This window comes from Cervus elaphus, chromosome 9 (assembly GCF_910594005.1).
Source record: "Cervus elaphus chromosome 9, mCerEla1.1, whole genome shotgun sequence".
Taxonomy (NCBI): Eukaryota; Metazoa; Chordata; class Mammalia; order Artiodactyla; family Cervidae; genus Cervus; species Cervus elaphus.
Window position 1 is genome coordinate 32,600,151 of NC_057823.1, and position 15,044 is coordinate 32,615,194.

At 40.5% G+C, this 15,044-nt stretch overlaps 1 protein-coding gene and 1 long non-coding RNA gene across 3 annotated transcripts in view; one reads left to right on the forward strand and one right to left on the reverse strand.

Moving 5' to 3' along the window:
- Nucleotides 1-4,514, forward strand: part of LOC122700930 — a 28,034-nt gene extending 23,520 nt beyond the window's left edge. The window contains exon 3 of the long non-coding RNA XR_006342880.1: nucleotides 4,374-4,514. This is a non-coding gene — a long non-coding RNA (uncharacterized LOC122700930). The remainder of the gene's footprint in view (nucleotides 1-4,373) is intronic.
- A 6,061-nt stretch (nucleotides 4,515-10,575) lies between these two features.
- Nucleotides 10,576-15,044, reverse strand: part of PRDM6 (PR/SET domain 6) — a 105,240-nt gene continuing 100,771 nt past the window's right edge. The window contains exons 8-9 of one of the 2 annotated variants that reach the window (XM_043912249.1): nucleotides 11,678-11,826; nucleotides 11,423-11,564 (exon numbers count right to left, since the gene is read on the reverse strand). In XM_043912249.1, the coding sequence (XP_043768184.1) occupies nucleotides 11,691-11,826 (136 nt within the window). In that variant the 3' untranslated portion in view covers nucleotides 11,423-11,564; nucleotides 11,678-11,690. Of the gene's footprint in view, nucleotides 11,565-11,677; nucleotides 11,827-15,044 lie in introns of both variants that reach the window. The other variant, XM_043912251.1, reaches the window with a different exon arrangement.

The window sequence follows — 15,044 nt, forward strand, 5'->3', positions numbered from 1 at the left end:
CCTATTCTTATTTTTCCTGCACTTGATAAAATATTCTCAGAGAAATGTTACTATGTCTCACTATGATTATATATTTTTTCTCTTCCCTTATATTTCTTCTGGTTTTTGCTTTATGAATCTTTGTTTCTTTGTTGTTAGGTGTCTGATGATTTATAAAGTCTATCTTCTTTGTGAATTGTACCTTTTATTGTTAAAAATATTCATCTTTGTTTTAAAATTAATTAATTAACTAAAGGCAACATGTCAATAAAAGAAAAAAATATCCATAGACTGACTCAATGCTATGAACCATCAGTTCATTGCTGACCTTTGGCAAGTTCTTTAATTTCCATGTACAAACATATCAACATAGGGGATGACAGACATGATAAAATTTCAATGAAACAAAACAACAACCCTTTGATTGAAATGTAGCACAAATGTCCTAAGGAAGCACACATTGGGCTGCCTTCAACATAGGTGGCAAATTTTCCAAAAGAGCTCAGAAGGGCAGCTCTTGGTGGTAATTGTTAAATAGGGAATACAAACATTTGTCTCTGTTTATTTTGACTCCCATCTCAGAAAACAACTTTGTGGACTTGCCTGAACTCCTCCTGAAGGGAAAACTATTCTCTCAAATCTGTCCCGTTTCTTATACAGCCTCCCAACAAGCTATATATTTTACTTGACGTATTTTTCTTTCTCTTCCAAATTTTATTACCCACCATGTCCTGCTGATATTTGTACTAAGCAAAATGGAATCTTAGCATATAGATTTTTTAAAATATTTTTAAGGTAGATACATGAATGAATGGATGAATGAATGACAAACACGAGTTGTCTTAGGGCATGAGTTTCACTACACCTGCTTAGAACTGTCCCAACCAGAGGCTGAAAACCACAACCAACTCTCTGGCTGGCCCTGCCCTCCCACCACCAAGCACAGAGCTGAAAGCATTGCCAGAGAAACAAACAACACAGGAAAACAGTCTCATGTGTATTTCCAGAGTACCCTTCCTTAAAGGATGAGACTCTGGTGTCCCAGGGCTGCTGAGTACTATTCCTTTGAAAGTAGAACCTCACTTCTGATGTAATCTTTTACTCAAGAAATGTTTGCAAGTTGTTCCTGGACCATAGCATCTCCATTTGGTGCAACAGAAGAAGCAACCTGGAAATTCCTTGTTTCCAGGATGGGGCTCACTGCTGAGCTTGGCCACTCAGAAGAGCCAGCAACCTTGTCAGACAGCAGCATGTTGGCAAGATTGTGTCCACATTTATTACGTTGGAATCATGCTGGTGCTTATGAAATAAAGCTGTTGTTCAGTTGCTAAGTGGTGTCCGACTCGGTGACCCCATGGACTTTAGCCCGCTAGGCTCCTCTATCGATGGGATTTCCCAGACAAGAATACTGGAGTGGGTTGCTGTTTCCTTCTCCAGGGGATTTTCCCGACCCAGGGATCGAAACTACATCTCCTGCACTGGCAGGCAGATTTTATTTTATTTTTACTACTAAGCCATGTGGGAAGCCCACAAGAAAGTGCAACCAAAAAACAGAGAGTAGGCTCCCAAATGATCTTCCCTGGTGGCTCAGTAGTAAGTCACATGACTTGGCAACAAAACAACAATAAACTCCCAAACAGAAACAGTGCATCTTTCAGTTGCTTAGACCAAAACACCTTGGAGTCATTCTTGACACCTCTCTTTATATTGTTATATAAACCCACATCCAACCCATTAGCAAATCCTGACAATCTTCAAATTATGACCAGAAGTTAACCACTTCCTGCCATGCTGATCACTCCCATCCAAGTGGAAGACACCATCACCATCTCCATCTGTACTGAGATACCCTCCTAATCATCTCCCATCTTCAGCCCACATTCCCCTTGAGTCTATACACAACAAATCATCCACAATTATTCTTTTCAGTCAGCTCAAGTCAGTTTTTTGAGCAGTTTGCTCAAAGCCAGTTTCTTCCCCCACCTCAGTCAGAGGAAGCAGCCAAGTTCTCACAATAGCCTCCCAGGCTCTAAATGGTCCACCTCACTTTATCTCTCCAACCTCACCTTCTACAATCTCTGCCTCTTTCCATCCACTGCAGCCTCAAGGTACTTGCTAATCCTTGAAGCTCATATATTCTTTTTCCTCAGATACAAGTGGAATTTTATTATCTAACAGAATCACAGATAAATGAAACAGCTGACTTGAGCTTTCTGATCGAGAGCCCCATGGCTCTGGATATTGAGAAGAGCCACAGATCCAGGTTCCTTTCAGAGCAAGTAACCTTCTTGAAGTTTTATGGAGGACAGAAATCAAATATCAAATCCATCCAGGCACAGAATTGTGGCTGGACCTCTGTACATGAGTTTCCTTGAGAGCGGACCCAACTTGGATTAGCAAATGAGCATGAGAGCAGAGGAGTAAGAAAAAGAGCAATCTCAAGTATACCGGATAAGTCACAGGCATGAATTTTAACAACCTTTCTGCTAGCTAGCTCTGCAAGCTTTCTCACTCCATTTTCCAGCTAATGTTTCCTCCCAAAGAGTTTGTTGACTGCCTAGTCCCTAAGTTGCATGCTAGAATTAAACAATTCGCACTTGGAAAAACGACCAATGTGGGACTAGAAAGAATCCAAGGGCAGATCAATTCATCATAGGAATGTTTTATTAATCAAATGTATTTATGTTTCTTGGCCAATTATCTCTAAATGTGTTTTTCATTTAAACACAATCGAATCCTGGTAGATTCTATCATAAGACTACAGTTGCATGCATGAGTTCATTGGTTCTTTGTAGTTTTTTTAAGATGTGAGTTTAATAATTTTTTTTTAAAAAAACAAGCAAATTCTTTACCACTCTAACGGCAGGATAATTGTTCTTGTCACATCATCAGTCTTGAGAGCAAGGGATTTTCACCATTCACAGTAAGCCTCTCATCATTCTCTTGACTGACCTGTTAAAACTTTTCAAACCTCAAAAATCAAGACTGAAATTGAGCCCTAACTCTAGCCATTTTCTTTGTGGGGAAGCTGAAGAGAGACATATTTTTATTTCAGTGAGAACATTTACAGTAAATTTTAATTAGCATATGAGGGAAATCTATACAATGCCTTGATAGCAACTAAATATCACACATTTATTCAGTTCAGTTCAGTTGCTCAGTCTTGTCTAACTCTTTGAGACCCCATGGACTGCAGCATACCAGGCCTCCCTGTCCATCACCAACTCCCGAAGCTCAATGGACTCAAACTCAAGTCCATTGAGTCGGTGACGTCATCCAACCATCCCTTCCTCTGTTGTCCCTGTCTCCCACCTTCAATCTTTCCCAGCATCAGGGTCTTTTCAAATGAGTCAGTTCTTTGCATCAGGTCCAAAGTATTGGAGTTTCAGCTTCAGCATCAGTCCTTCCAATGAATATTCAGGACTGACTTCCTTTAGGATGGACCGGTTGGATCTCCTTGCAGTTAAAGGGACTCTCAAGTCTTCTCCAACACCACAGTTCAAAAGTATCAATTCTTTGGCGCTCATCTTTCTTTATAGTCCAACTCTCACATCCATACATGACTACTGGAAAAACCATAGCCTTGACTAGACAGACCTTTGTTGGCAAAGTAATGTCTCTGCTTTTTAATATGCTGTCTAGGCTGGTCACAATTTTTCTTCCAAGCAGCAAGTGTCTTAATTTCATGGCTGCAGTCACCATCTACAGTGATTTTGGAGCCTGAGAAAATAAAGTCTCTCACTGTTTCCACTGTTTCCCCATCTATTTGCCATGAAGTGATGGAACCCAATGCCATGACCTTAATTTTCTGAATGTTGAGTTTTAAGTCAACTTTTTCACTCTCCTCTTTCACTTTCATCAAGAGGCTCTTTAGTTCTTCTTCACTTTCTGCCAGAGGGTGGTGTCATCTGCATATCTAAGGTTATTGATATTTCTCCTGGCAATCTTGATTCCAGCTTGTGCTTCATCCAGCCCAGCATTTTGTATGATGTACTCTGCATATAGATTAAATAAGCAGGGTGACAATATACAGCCTTGACATACTCCTTTCCCAATTTGGAACCAGTCTGTTGTTCCATGTCCAGTTCTAACTGTTGCTTCTTGACCTGCATGCAGGTCTCTCAGGAGGCAGATCAGGTGGTCTGGTATTCCCATCTCTTTAAGAGTTTTCCACAGTTTGTTGTGATCCACATGGTCAAAGGCTTTGGCATAGTCAATAAAGCAGAAGTAGATGTTTTTCTGGAATTCTCTTGCTTTTCCTATGATCCAACGGATGTTGGCAATTTGATCTCTGGTTCGTCTACCTTTTCTAAATCCAGCTTGACCATCTGGAAGTTCACAGTTCATGTACTGTTGCAACCTGGCTTGAATTTTGAGCATTACTCAAAATTGAGCATTGAGAATTTTGAGCATTACTTTGCTAGTGTGTGAGATGAAAGCAATTGTGTGATAGCTTGAACGTCCTTTGGCACTGCCTTTCTTTGGGATTGGAATGAAAACTGACCTTTTCCAGTCCTGTGGCCACTGCTGAGTTTTCCAAATTTGTTGGTATATTGAGTGCAGCACTTTCACAGCATCATCTTTCAGGATTTGAAATTGCTCAACTGGAATTCCATCACCTTCACTAGCCTTGTTTGTAGTGATGCTTCCTAATGCCCACTTGACTTCACGTTCCAAGATGTCTGGCTCTAGGTGAGTAATCACACCACACTTTCATTAACATATTATAAAGCTGGATGTCCTCCCCTTGAGATAACAAAAAAATTTTTAAAAATTTAAGGGAACATCAGGTTTTCAAATTGATTTTGCTGATCTGAGCCAAAGTTTTCCTCAATATCTCAGTCACCAACCTGGTATTTGCATTCATACCTGAGGAAGTCTCTTTCACAGAGTACCTATAACTTCCAAGGAGAGAAATCTTGGCTATTTTTTGCTATTTCATTCTCTCCAAGATGGGAGAAGCTTGAGTATTTGCACTAAACTGTTCGGAGAAAGTGAGTCTACAGGGTTGATTTTTAGCATTAAGGTAAAATTTGAATGGGGATCAACAGGGATGATGAATTGGTGGAGAACTGGTCTAAAATGGCTGCTCTCCCCAACATGTGGTGATCACCTGCTGTGGGATAGGACTTCTTGAAAACATGAGCAAGTTCTGCTGTAGAAAAATATACCCGAGTTGTTGAGGTCTGTATTAAGATAATAATTTTTAGTCAGGAGTCATGTGCCAAGCTTTGGGGGAGAAAAGCAGCAACAAGGATGTTGGGTGAGGCAGGAAACACCAACTGGAGTCCACCATGTTTGATGGGGAAAACACATTCATTGTTTTGACAATCACTGTGCCTGTTAGAATCTGTGGAAAAATAACATAGACTGTACTCTCAGGACCACAGTAAAGAACTGGCTTGTAATTCAGTTCATGAAGTTTTATAAACTTCCTTCTTGAATACCTCTCATAAATAGTCTCATCTAGATTGTTTCTAAGAACCTGAACTGGTTCCTTGAGTACCTCATGCATAGAACTACATTATCTGTGTCTTTGACAAACCAAACCTATGAGTCCAGTGTTTCTACCTCAGTGCTTTAAACCAACAGCCTAACCACAGAAGCTCATATTCTTAATGGACACAACTGCATAATTACTCAATTGATGCCTGCAAAGTAACTCACTTGGCATTCAGTCAGAACAAAGAAAGAAAACTAGATTTCACTTAGCCCCATTCAGGATGTGTTTTCACTTGTCAATAGCATTCAAGCCTACTTTTTCTTGGCCAGTGTCCAACATAACCTGCCTTCCTGACTGTTGCCATTTGTCCTAATGTATATCATATGCTTGAGAGGATTTTTTTCTTTTAATGTGGAATTTTAGTTGCAAATTTAGAAAAACAAAACAATACCTGCTAGCAGTGGGATATTTGAAATTCTGCTGTCCAGAGGCACAGGTTGAGAGATGACAAAATCAGCAACTGCAATAATACATATTTTGAGAATATTTTAGCATTTTTTCCACAAACACATTTGACAAATTATACTTGTGTTTATTTTAAAAAGCTCTTATTGGTTAAAGCAGTTGGAATAAAGATATTTTCCCTTTTAAAAAGTACTCTCAGATGGTTTTAGAGTGGGAAAATTGTAGAAATGCAAAGATAAGATTAAGAATATAAGAGAAAAGGATAATAATTTTATCTTTGTTACAAGGATTAAATTAGATAATCCATGTTAGGCAGCTAGAATGGTGCCTAACAGTGACTGCATAAAATAAATTGCTATCATTATTATCCTCATCATCTGAGGGAATAAGCAGCTCGTATTTTATTTTTCCATTAAAATTTACTCAGCAGATTAGCATCTCAATGCATAGGGCAGACAATCCAATGACTTCCTGTTTTCTGACATATTTTTGTTTTCCTAAATAATTTTTCATATTGATTTGATGAAACATCTGACATCTATTACTTAAAAGAACAAACCAAATAAATATTTTAAATGTTAAACATGATCATGGATTACAGGCTAAACATTTGTGGCACAGCTTCCCCAGATAAAGCAATATCCTTTTCAGTTTGGCTCTCTTTGGTCAGTTGTCTGGGACAGCTCATTGTTGGATTTGTAGAATATAATCTTGAGGAGGTCTTGAAACATGTGGTTTTTCCTGGGATCCTGTTGTTATTTTCTGGTAGTTCAGATAAGCACTAGCGATGGGGAAAGCCTCAGTCCCAGGGTGGATAAGGACCTAAACATCCAACTAGTCACTTCATACAATGTCTCCAAACCTCTTCATCTTGAAAGGAATTTGGTAAATGAGTGACATATCTGGAACCTACTGTTATCACTTAAAGAAGCACCTCTCTCAGTAACTTTCGGCATTTGGTGTCAAGAATTGGCAAAGGCTATGGGAAATAAAATTAAGTTCACATCAAGGAAGGAAAACTGAAACTCGCTTTTTCAAAACTGTGTTTATTTTGTTGTTTTTGGCCTCGTTTCTAGAGGCATATGTAGCCCTAATATGAGAACGATTCATCTGCTCCTCAACAAAGGCTCCTGCGCCTGCTTGGAGAACCCATGACCCCATGCTGTTCTGGAAACACCCTGCTTCATGAGATGTGCCACATTTCCCAATTTAAACAGCTCAAGAGGCACCACATTTGATTTTCAGAATCAGCACAAAACAAATAACAGTAAAGATGATACTTTTACTACAAAAAGCAATAAAATATTAGTTTCTTATATGCACAACTCAGAGCCAATTATCAGCAAACGGTTTTGCAATAATGTACCAGATACCTGGGGCCTTGAAGGTGGTGCCACTAAAGAGGAAGATACTCCAGTTTTAGTGCTTTAAGAAGAGCTTGATAGTGAGGTTCAAAAACAAAGTTATCAAAACAACTGCTATCTTTAACCAGCAGTGAATATTCACCCTGACAGGGCTCTCTGAAGCCTGTGAGTGCAAATCAGGAGTCCCCACCTCTGAGAGCACCACAGCCATACACAGGGGACAGGGACCATATTGCCAAGGCTTGACACTAATGAAGCCACTCAGACCCACACAGGGTCTGCAGAACTCCTGTTCTGAGCAGCTCCAGCCCTGTCCCCATTTGTTGCCTTATCACTGGAAGAGGCTCATAAAAATCTAAGAGCCAGACCCTAATCCTGGTATCTTGAGATTGTCACTAAGAAACAACAGCTGGGCTGATCAGACAAAGACAACCAAGTTGTATATCTTAATCTGTTTTGAAACTTGCTACCTTCTGGTCACCAGCTGAATTTACATCTCTCTGATTCTCCCAGTTGTAGCAATCTCTGTAACTTCGGAGACAATGGTCTAAAGCAATAAAAGATCTATTGCTATTAGCCAGCCACTTAGGAGGAAGATATTATTTTCTCATCAAGTCATTCAAATAAAACTCCTTACAGCAAACACCTAAAATGGGGTCTTTATACAAAACTAGAGTTCAATAAATACTCGACGAATAGATGAAATAATAAATCAACCAACTGATGAAAAAAAATTGATGAGTTGGTAAATGTTAGTAAATCTTTGTCTGTCTTGCCTAGAATGAAGTTTTCCCAAAGTACAATCCAATAAATCGTAAGCCGTGTGAGGATACATGTGTACCTCTATTACACAGTTCCCCCCATAAGGTTATATTTGAATGGACATTCAATAAATATTTACTAATTGAATCAAATTATATAAATTATACAAGATTTAGTTTTATAGTCTTAATTATACTAAGAACTCTATAAAAGCATAACTCCTCTTTTTAAAAAGTCATTTTTAAAGATAAAGACAACCAAAATGCAAATCTTATCTTAAAAAAAAATCATGCACATTTCCTGGAGAAAATATTTGGCTTTATCTAAAGTTATTGAGACTTTTCTAGAAATGTGCTATCTGCATACCCACCTAGGATTACTTGTTAGCTTAGGCTCTTAGCCAGACAAACAGTCATATGCTGAAATGGCATGTCTTATTCTGGAAAAAAATAATTCCATCTCCAGTGATAGAAAGGGGCAAGAAGGGTTGCTTCAAGAGCCAAACACAGATTCAGCTTAGAGAGTCTCCCTTTCTCATCTTAGATATCCTCCCCTCTCCACAATGACTCTGAGTTTGTCTTCTCTCTATACAATGATTAGGAAGTTGCAATAAGGAAAACTAGAGACTCTTGATAACTACAGCATCTACTACCCATTTGCAGTGTCCCTAGAGAATATCTGTTAATTTTAAACAGAAAAGGCTAAAGCAATTGTTGGTACGTTTTAAGGAGAAACTCCCTCCACCACCCTCCTGCCCAGTACATACTTGGATTAAAAGCATTTAGGACCCAAGCGATGCTAGTATATGCTTCAGGGCTCCAAGTCAATCTGCAGGTGTAGGCCTGTCTTACCAGTAAACCAATAGCCAAGGCCAGTCTGCTAGAAGCCAGTAATGGCTCAGCAGTGTGAAAATTCTGAATGTCCCTAGTTTTCTATTTATTAAGTGGCAAATATTTTCAGGCTAAATTTGGTGGAAAAGACATGGCCAAAATGTCCCTTACTTATAAAGGAGGAAAAGATGCTTACATGAGCAGAAAGTTAGAAGAATCTTTCAGTATTGAGGTCATCACAATATTAAGTGGGAGTTTGGGATCAGTTGGCAAAGCCACTAGAGACTGGCAGAGACCACGGTCATGGGGACTCTGACGACATGACTACAGGGCAGAGAGAAGGCTTCCCACACTTGCATGGGATTTCACGGGCACTGGGTGGGGTGCACTGTGTAAAACTTATGAAGTGAGACAAAACGCAGAACTGGTTTTTCTCATGGAAAACAATATTAGAAACAAACAGGTGAGTTCCTTATCATGTTGAAAAAGTATAAACAAATGTTTCAACTTGAGTAAATCGAACAGCCTGCTCATCAGTGTAGCCAGTGTGTTATTGCCTTGCAGATTTCTAGTTAGCACCACTACATAATTCTTTCCACCCCTCCCAAGGGCACATGTTTTTGTCAAATGTTTCCATCACTTAGGACAAGAAACTATAAAAGTTCAACACATTCCAATCCAACAGAGAAAGTATTTTCCATCAGAAACAGCAACACAGTTGCACAGATTACTTGCTACTTTTATGACAAGGAGCCAAGAAGAAATGGGGGGAAATGTGAATGACTTCAGATTGGACAGTGGAGGTCAGAATTAGCCAAACTCCTCCAGGAAAGATTATTTTGAGACATATATAAATAAGTTACAAACACAATCAGTGAGGCCCTGTTTCACTCCATTTTAAATGTGGCAGAATGGGTGCTAAGGGATGGGGAAAGTGAAATGAAAAGGGAAGGAAGATTTCTTAGAACAAAATACATGACGACAGATTAAACCAAACCACAGATATCCTTGCCTTTCAGTGACCAGTTCAGTTATGGGTCTTGTATTTTTGTTACAGGAAGACAATGGGAAGGCTAAAAAGACAAGGAATTCCTTAAAAGGGTGTGTCCTGATATCACATGACCAAGAAACCTACAAAGACCGCTGCTGGTGTGTGCTCTAACCTGTTCAGATTTACACTGGCCATCAAGGTAGACTCAGTCTCTCCAATGTCGCTGGGAGCTAAAGGCCTATAAGCAAGAGCTGTCAGTTCTTCCTGATGGTGGATCACTGCGTGGGATGGGACCCAATCTGATTGAGCACCGTTGCTGAACTGCCCAAAGGCTAGCGGAAGTGACACTCTCCTAGCACTCAATCAAAGGTCAGTGAAACTCTGCACATACTCCTTTCTCTCTCATTGGATCAATGCTGAAAGAAGAATATTATCAAGGGCCAGAGGGGATGAGAAGGTAACTCCTCTTGATAAAATTAGCTGTTCCAGGGCAGTCTGTTTTAACCACAACCCTCTGCATGGCTCCTCCTCTCAAGGTTTCCTTGTCTGGGCTATTTTCACCTATTTTTGCAGAAACACTCCCCCACACTCAGGAGGGCATCTAAGGCTTCCCCTTGGAGGTACGAGGAAGAAAGATGAAGATGCCTAGAACGGTCTTGACGGTGGGGCTTGGCATGACTTTTGCCACATATTCAATGCTTTCATAGACACAACAAAAAAATTACTGGAAGCTTAATATCGTATATTCAGCCTCTCACTGAAGTACTTTATTTTCGTGTTTTTTTTTTTTTTTTTTTACGCTAAAATGTTACTGAAAACATGAAAACAAAATGTTCTCAACTAGCTGCTTTGGAACAATATACTGTATTATGAAGCTCCATACATTTTAAATGTTTCTGAAATCCTGACAGGACACGGTTAAGTCCCCATTTTTCTTTTCCACTTGAATTTTAAATTTTAAACCATCTTCTTCCATCTTCAGGCTCTTCTGCATCAAGACCAGCTGCTGGATAGAAGGAGCCATGAGAAAAGTGCATGAGAAGTAAGTGTGGAAAACACAGACATGGAGTGCCTGTGGGGCTGAAGACGGCCCGGACTCAGCAAAGGCTCCAGCAACTGCATCCGTAGTCCCCGCTGGGCAGCCCGAGGCAGAGGCCAGGCCAAACTGCAACAGCAGGAAGAAGGGTTGTACAACGCGTCCCCTTGTATCATGCTACTAAAAAAGGTGCAATGAGAAACAAGTCCCTGTGCATTCTCAGTCACAACTGTGGGCAGAAGAGCCCATCCGATTCCTCCCTTTGGTATTAAATAACAGTTTTTTAAAAAAAGCTTTTTAGAAACAAAGCAAATACATGGTGGGCCTGGAAATGTAAGCCATCCCAGGTTGGTTGTCCACTGAAATGAGTCTCATCCCTAGTCATAAATAAATAATCTCTCTCCTGGTCTGACTTCCACGCCAGGATCAATATCTCTTAACATCTTACTTATTTTATTACTGCTTTTGGTTTTCTGGGACTGATTGAAAGTTGCTTCGAGGAAATCTTTGGTTTTGCTTAAGTGTCCGTGACATTTAATCATGACTTTCCTTGCAGTTTAATTCCAACCAGTCAATCAGTTAATCCACTTCGATTGATTCTGGGCTCTCGGTTATTGGCTTGCACTCATTGGGCATCCGCTGGTGTCGGCTCAGCTGGGTGGCCTGCGTGAAGCTCCTCTCACACCTCTCACACCTGGAGGAGGCAAGAGAGAAAATTGAGACCAGGGAGCGGGGCCCGCAGGGTGATGGGCTTCCTCTCATCCTGCCTAATCAGAACAGACACTCCAAAGTGGCTTCAGATTTTACCGGCTCAAGAGGTTTAATTGGTGGCTCCTTCCAAGGCCCGGATGCCTGTGATGGGACAAAGCCCGGCTGATGCAGAACAGAGGGATCTGTCAATAGGCAGGGGGAAGGTGATTTCTCCAGAGGGCCCTGTCCTGCTGCAGCTCTGATCACTGTCAGTTCAAATAGATAAAGAACAAAAAGAGATTTTTAGGAGTGAGCCATCAAAGCAGCAGCTTGTCTGCAGTTTTCTGCTCCGTAACCCCAAAGAGAAATGGATGACAAATAGAATTTCACCTGCTGCTAATTTGAAATCGGGAATTCTACTCCCCTCAGCACAGTGGCCAGAGAGCCATCAGCCCTGAATCTGGAAACCGGAGGAAGCAATGCATTAGTCTGTGGTGAGTGTGGGAGGTGGGTATGAGTGGCCGCTTTCATGCAAAAGCTAGAGTATTGCACCTCAACCAAAGTTAGAGCTAAAAAATGTTTGCAGAGGGATAGGGGACTCGGAAAAACTCAAAATCAATCAATGTTTGTGTGTTTCAAGTTTACCTCTCTACCAGACACAGCAGAAAGAATGTACATGTGGGAGTTGCTGTGTCCAATAAGGACAAAACTGGCCTCACGTTTCAAGAATATCTCATCTCCTTAACTTAAAAAATAAAATAGCTAATCTAGAGACCTTGGGCCTAACCCATCTTCCATGCAACACATACCAACTAGCTTGATGGCTACATGATCTTCAAAACACACATACACACACACACACACACACACACACAAATCCAATGGTGTCCTCTGGTTTTTCTATGGTGACGGTTGTTCCTGGCTGGTTACCAATGACTGTGTGTGTATACACATGCGTGCCCACACACACTGCAGCAGCAAGCTCTGCACAGACAGTGGCTCCCTGTCACTCGGGCTGCTTGTCTGGGCTACCTGGAGCACTGGTCAAGCACCCACAAGGGCACAGCAGCCACCTTAGTCCCCCTAATGTCCTCTCCTCAAACCTTTGAAGGAAAAGGTACTGAAGAGAGCTGCAGACACGTGTCTTCTTTTAAATGAGGCAGTTCTGAGTCTCAGGTTCCTGCACTGGTGGGGCTGAGGGGAAGCCTCAGCAGAAAGTCCACACTGCCATCACACGTGCTGTGAGCCCCATGATCGGGTGGGAGAGTCTCTCATTTTCCTTTTGAGTACAGTACACCAAGTGCTTTGCTAGGAAGGCAATCACCTATAAAAATAAAGCACCTCTATCCATATTAGGGAGTCCCACCTATTTTTTTAACGTCGGGAGACTTGAGCTTGACCATCACACTTGGATTTTTCAGGGCTCCTGTGCCAGCTGGATGTGTCAGGATGAGGAAGTTGTGTTTCTTTGATTGTCTTTCGGGGAATATTCTTAGCAGCCTGTTCCGCTGTTAAAAACTGCACTGTGATCTTGACAAATGTATAATGTCAGCTTTAATGTATCAGACCTATCAGCTCAATGAAAATAACTCAGAAGTATTGATCAGCTAATGATTTTTGGTGTATTCATTAACGTCCATGGGCAGCTTATCCCCTCTCCAGAGCTCCTGAAGTGCTGATGACATGCTAGTGAGCTGCTGATTGTTTATTAGAAAACTGATTAGTTACAGGATTGGTGTGTCAAAATATACTACCTTTCACTGCCTGATAAACTTTCAAATTATTATATTCCTTCTTTTTTTAAATTTTTAAACTTTAGAATCAATTTCAAAGAGAGCAGAAGAGTTTGAACAATTATAAGGCATGACCAGTCATGGAGGTTGTGCTTTTGTGCCTCTGATCTTATGTATCAGAATATAAACAGTTCAGAACTGGGAAGTGTAGTGCTTCGTATATGGCAAGGGTGTATGTCTATATGTAAGCATCAGACAGTACGAGGGGGGTTGACACTTTTCTCATGTGTTTGCCTAAATGCCTCCCAGATATTTACACTCATGGAACCATTTGTTGTCATAGTCGGGAGATTTACTAAGTCTATAGGGCTCCTGAGATCATCACTGAAAAATCTTCTCTAGGGCCATCTGCTCACCAGGTGCGAGTGAAAAACGTGTGCAGATGTGTAGACAGTTGCCTTAATTTAGATCCTTTACCTAGGAATTTCCCCTTCTGGAGAAAAGTGGGCTACCAGAATTAATACCTATGTGTGTTGGTAATTAAAAGAATACCATTTATATAATTAAGGAAGTAAAGAAAGCTTGATTGAAAACCATTTTTTAATAAAGGAAGAGCCTTGGTTTTATGTTCATCATCTTTAATTTTAGAAACAAATCTCTTCACAAATCATTTTCATAGACAATAGAACTCATCAGAAGGACAGACTCAAAGTAAATACTTAGATTCTGGCAGGTCAGAGCTGGACTTCAGCTGGACTGGGATTGAACTAATCCTGAATTACAATCCCAGACAAGTGCCTGGGCATGGGAACCTCCAAGCCTGGATTTCATGCTACTTAGCAAAAAAAAAAAAAAAGAAGAAGAAAAGACATAGGTAATGATCCAGGAGCAAAACAACTGCTCGGGCACAGGGTCCTCCTCACGGTGCTGACGTCACAGCCTTGAAGGAAACATCGCAGGAACAATGAAGGGAAAGTTGTCCAAATATTTCCACAAAGAGCAAGTCCCCAGCTTTGTACCAATGTGGGCATCTTATATAATTACACTTGAGTTCCTTTTAGATTTGAGATCATTCTTTACTTAACATGATAGTTGACTGGCTTATAGGTTCACAGGGAGCTTAACAATTGTCATCTGAAACTGACAGAAGTGTAAGATGATGTCAAGTTCTGTTACACAGAAAACATGCAGGAAGCTTTCTTTCTGGTCCTCTATGGCCTGTTACCAAATACTTCCTGAATTAAATCAGATTGCTTCATACTTATGATGCAATGCACATTTATTGCATATTATGCATATTTACTGATGTGCTTTTTTGATTTGCTTTGATTTTGCCTAGATCTTGTTAAAATATAAAATGCTTTTTGGAATATCCTTTGATTATTTTCTATACTAAGTCAAATTGTCTTAAGGCAAAAACGTAGTGATGAGCATTTCCCCTGCTTCTAACGCTGAGGAGAAAAAGAAATTCTATGAAAACTCCTGGTCTTCCCAGGCCCAGAAGCCAGGCATCAAGCAGCTCACATGGATTCCAGGCAGAGCAACCTCCCTGAAATCTTGAGAGTTTATGTTTAGTAACAGAGAAGGAGAAGGAGATCTTATTGTAAAGAGTAAGTCTGAGACTGACAACTAACTTCCTTCCTTCCTTCCCTCCTCTTTCTAATAAAGTGCTTGGCAATTGCTGTGAGATAAAATGAAGTCTTATGTTCGTCCCTTGTTCTCCACAAAGTCAAGTCTCACAGTACAAACTG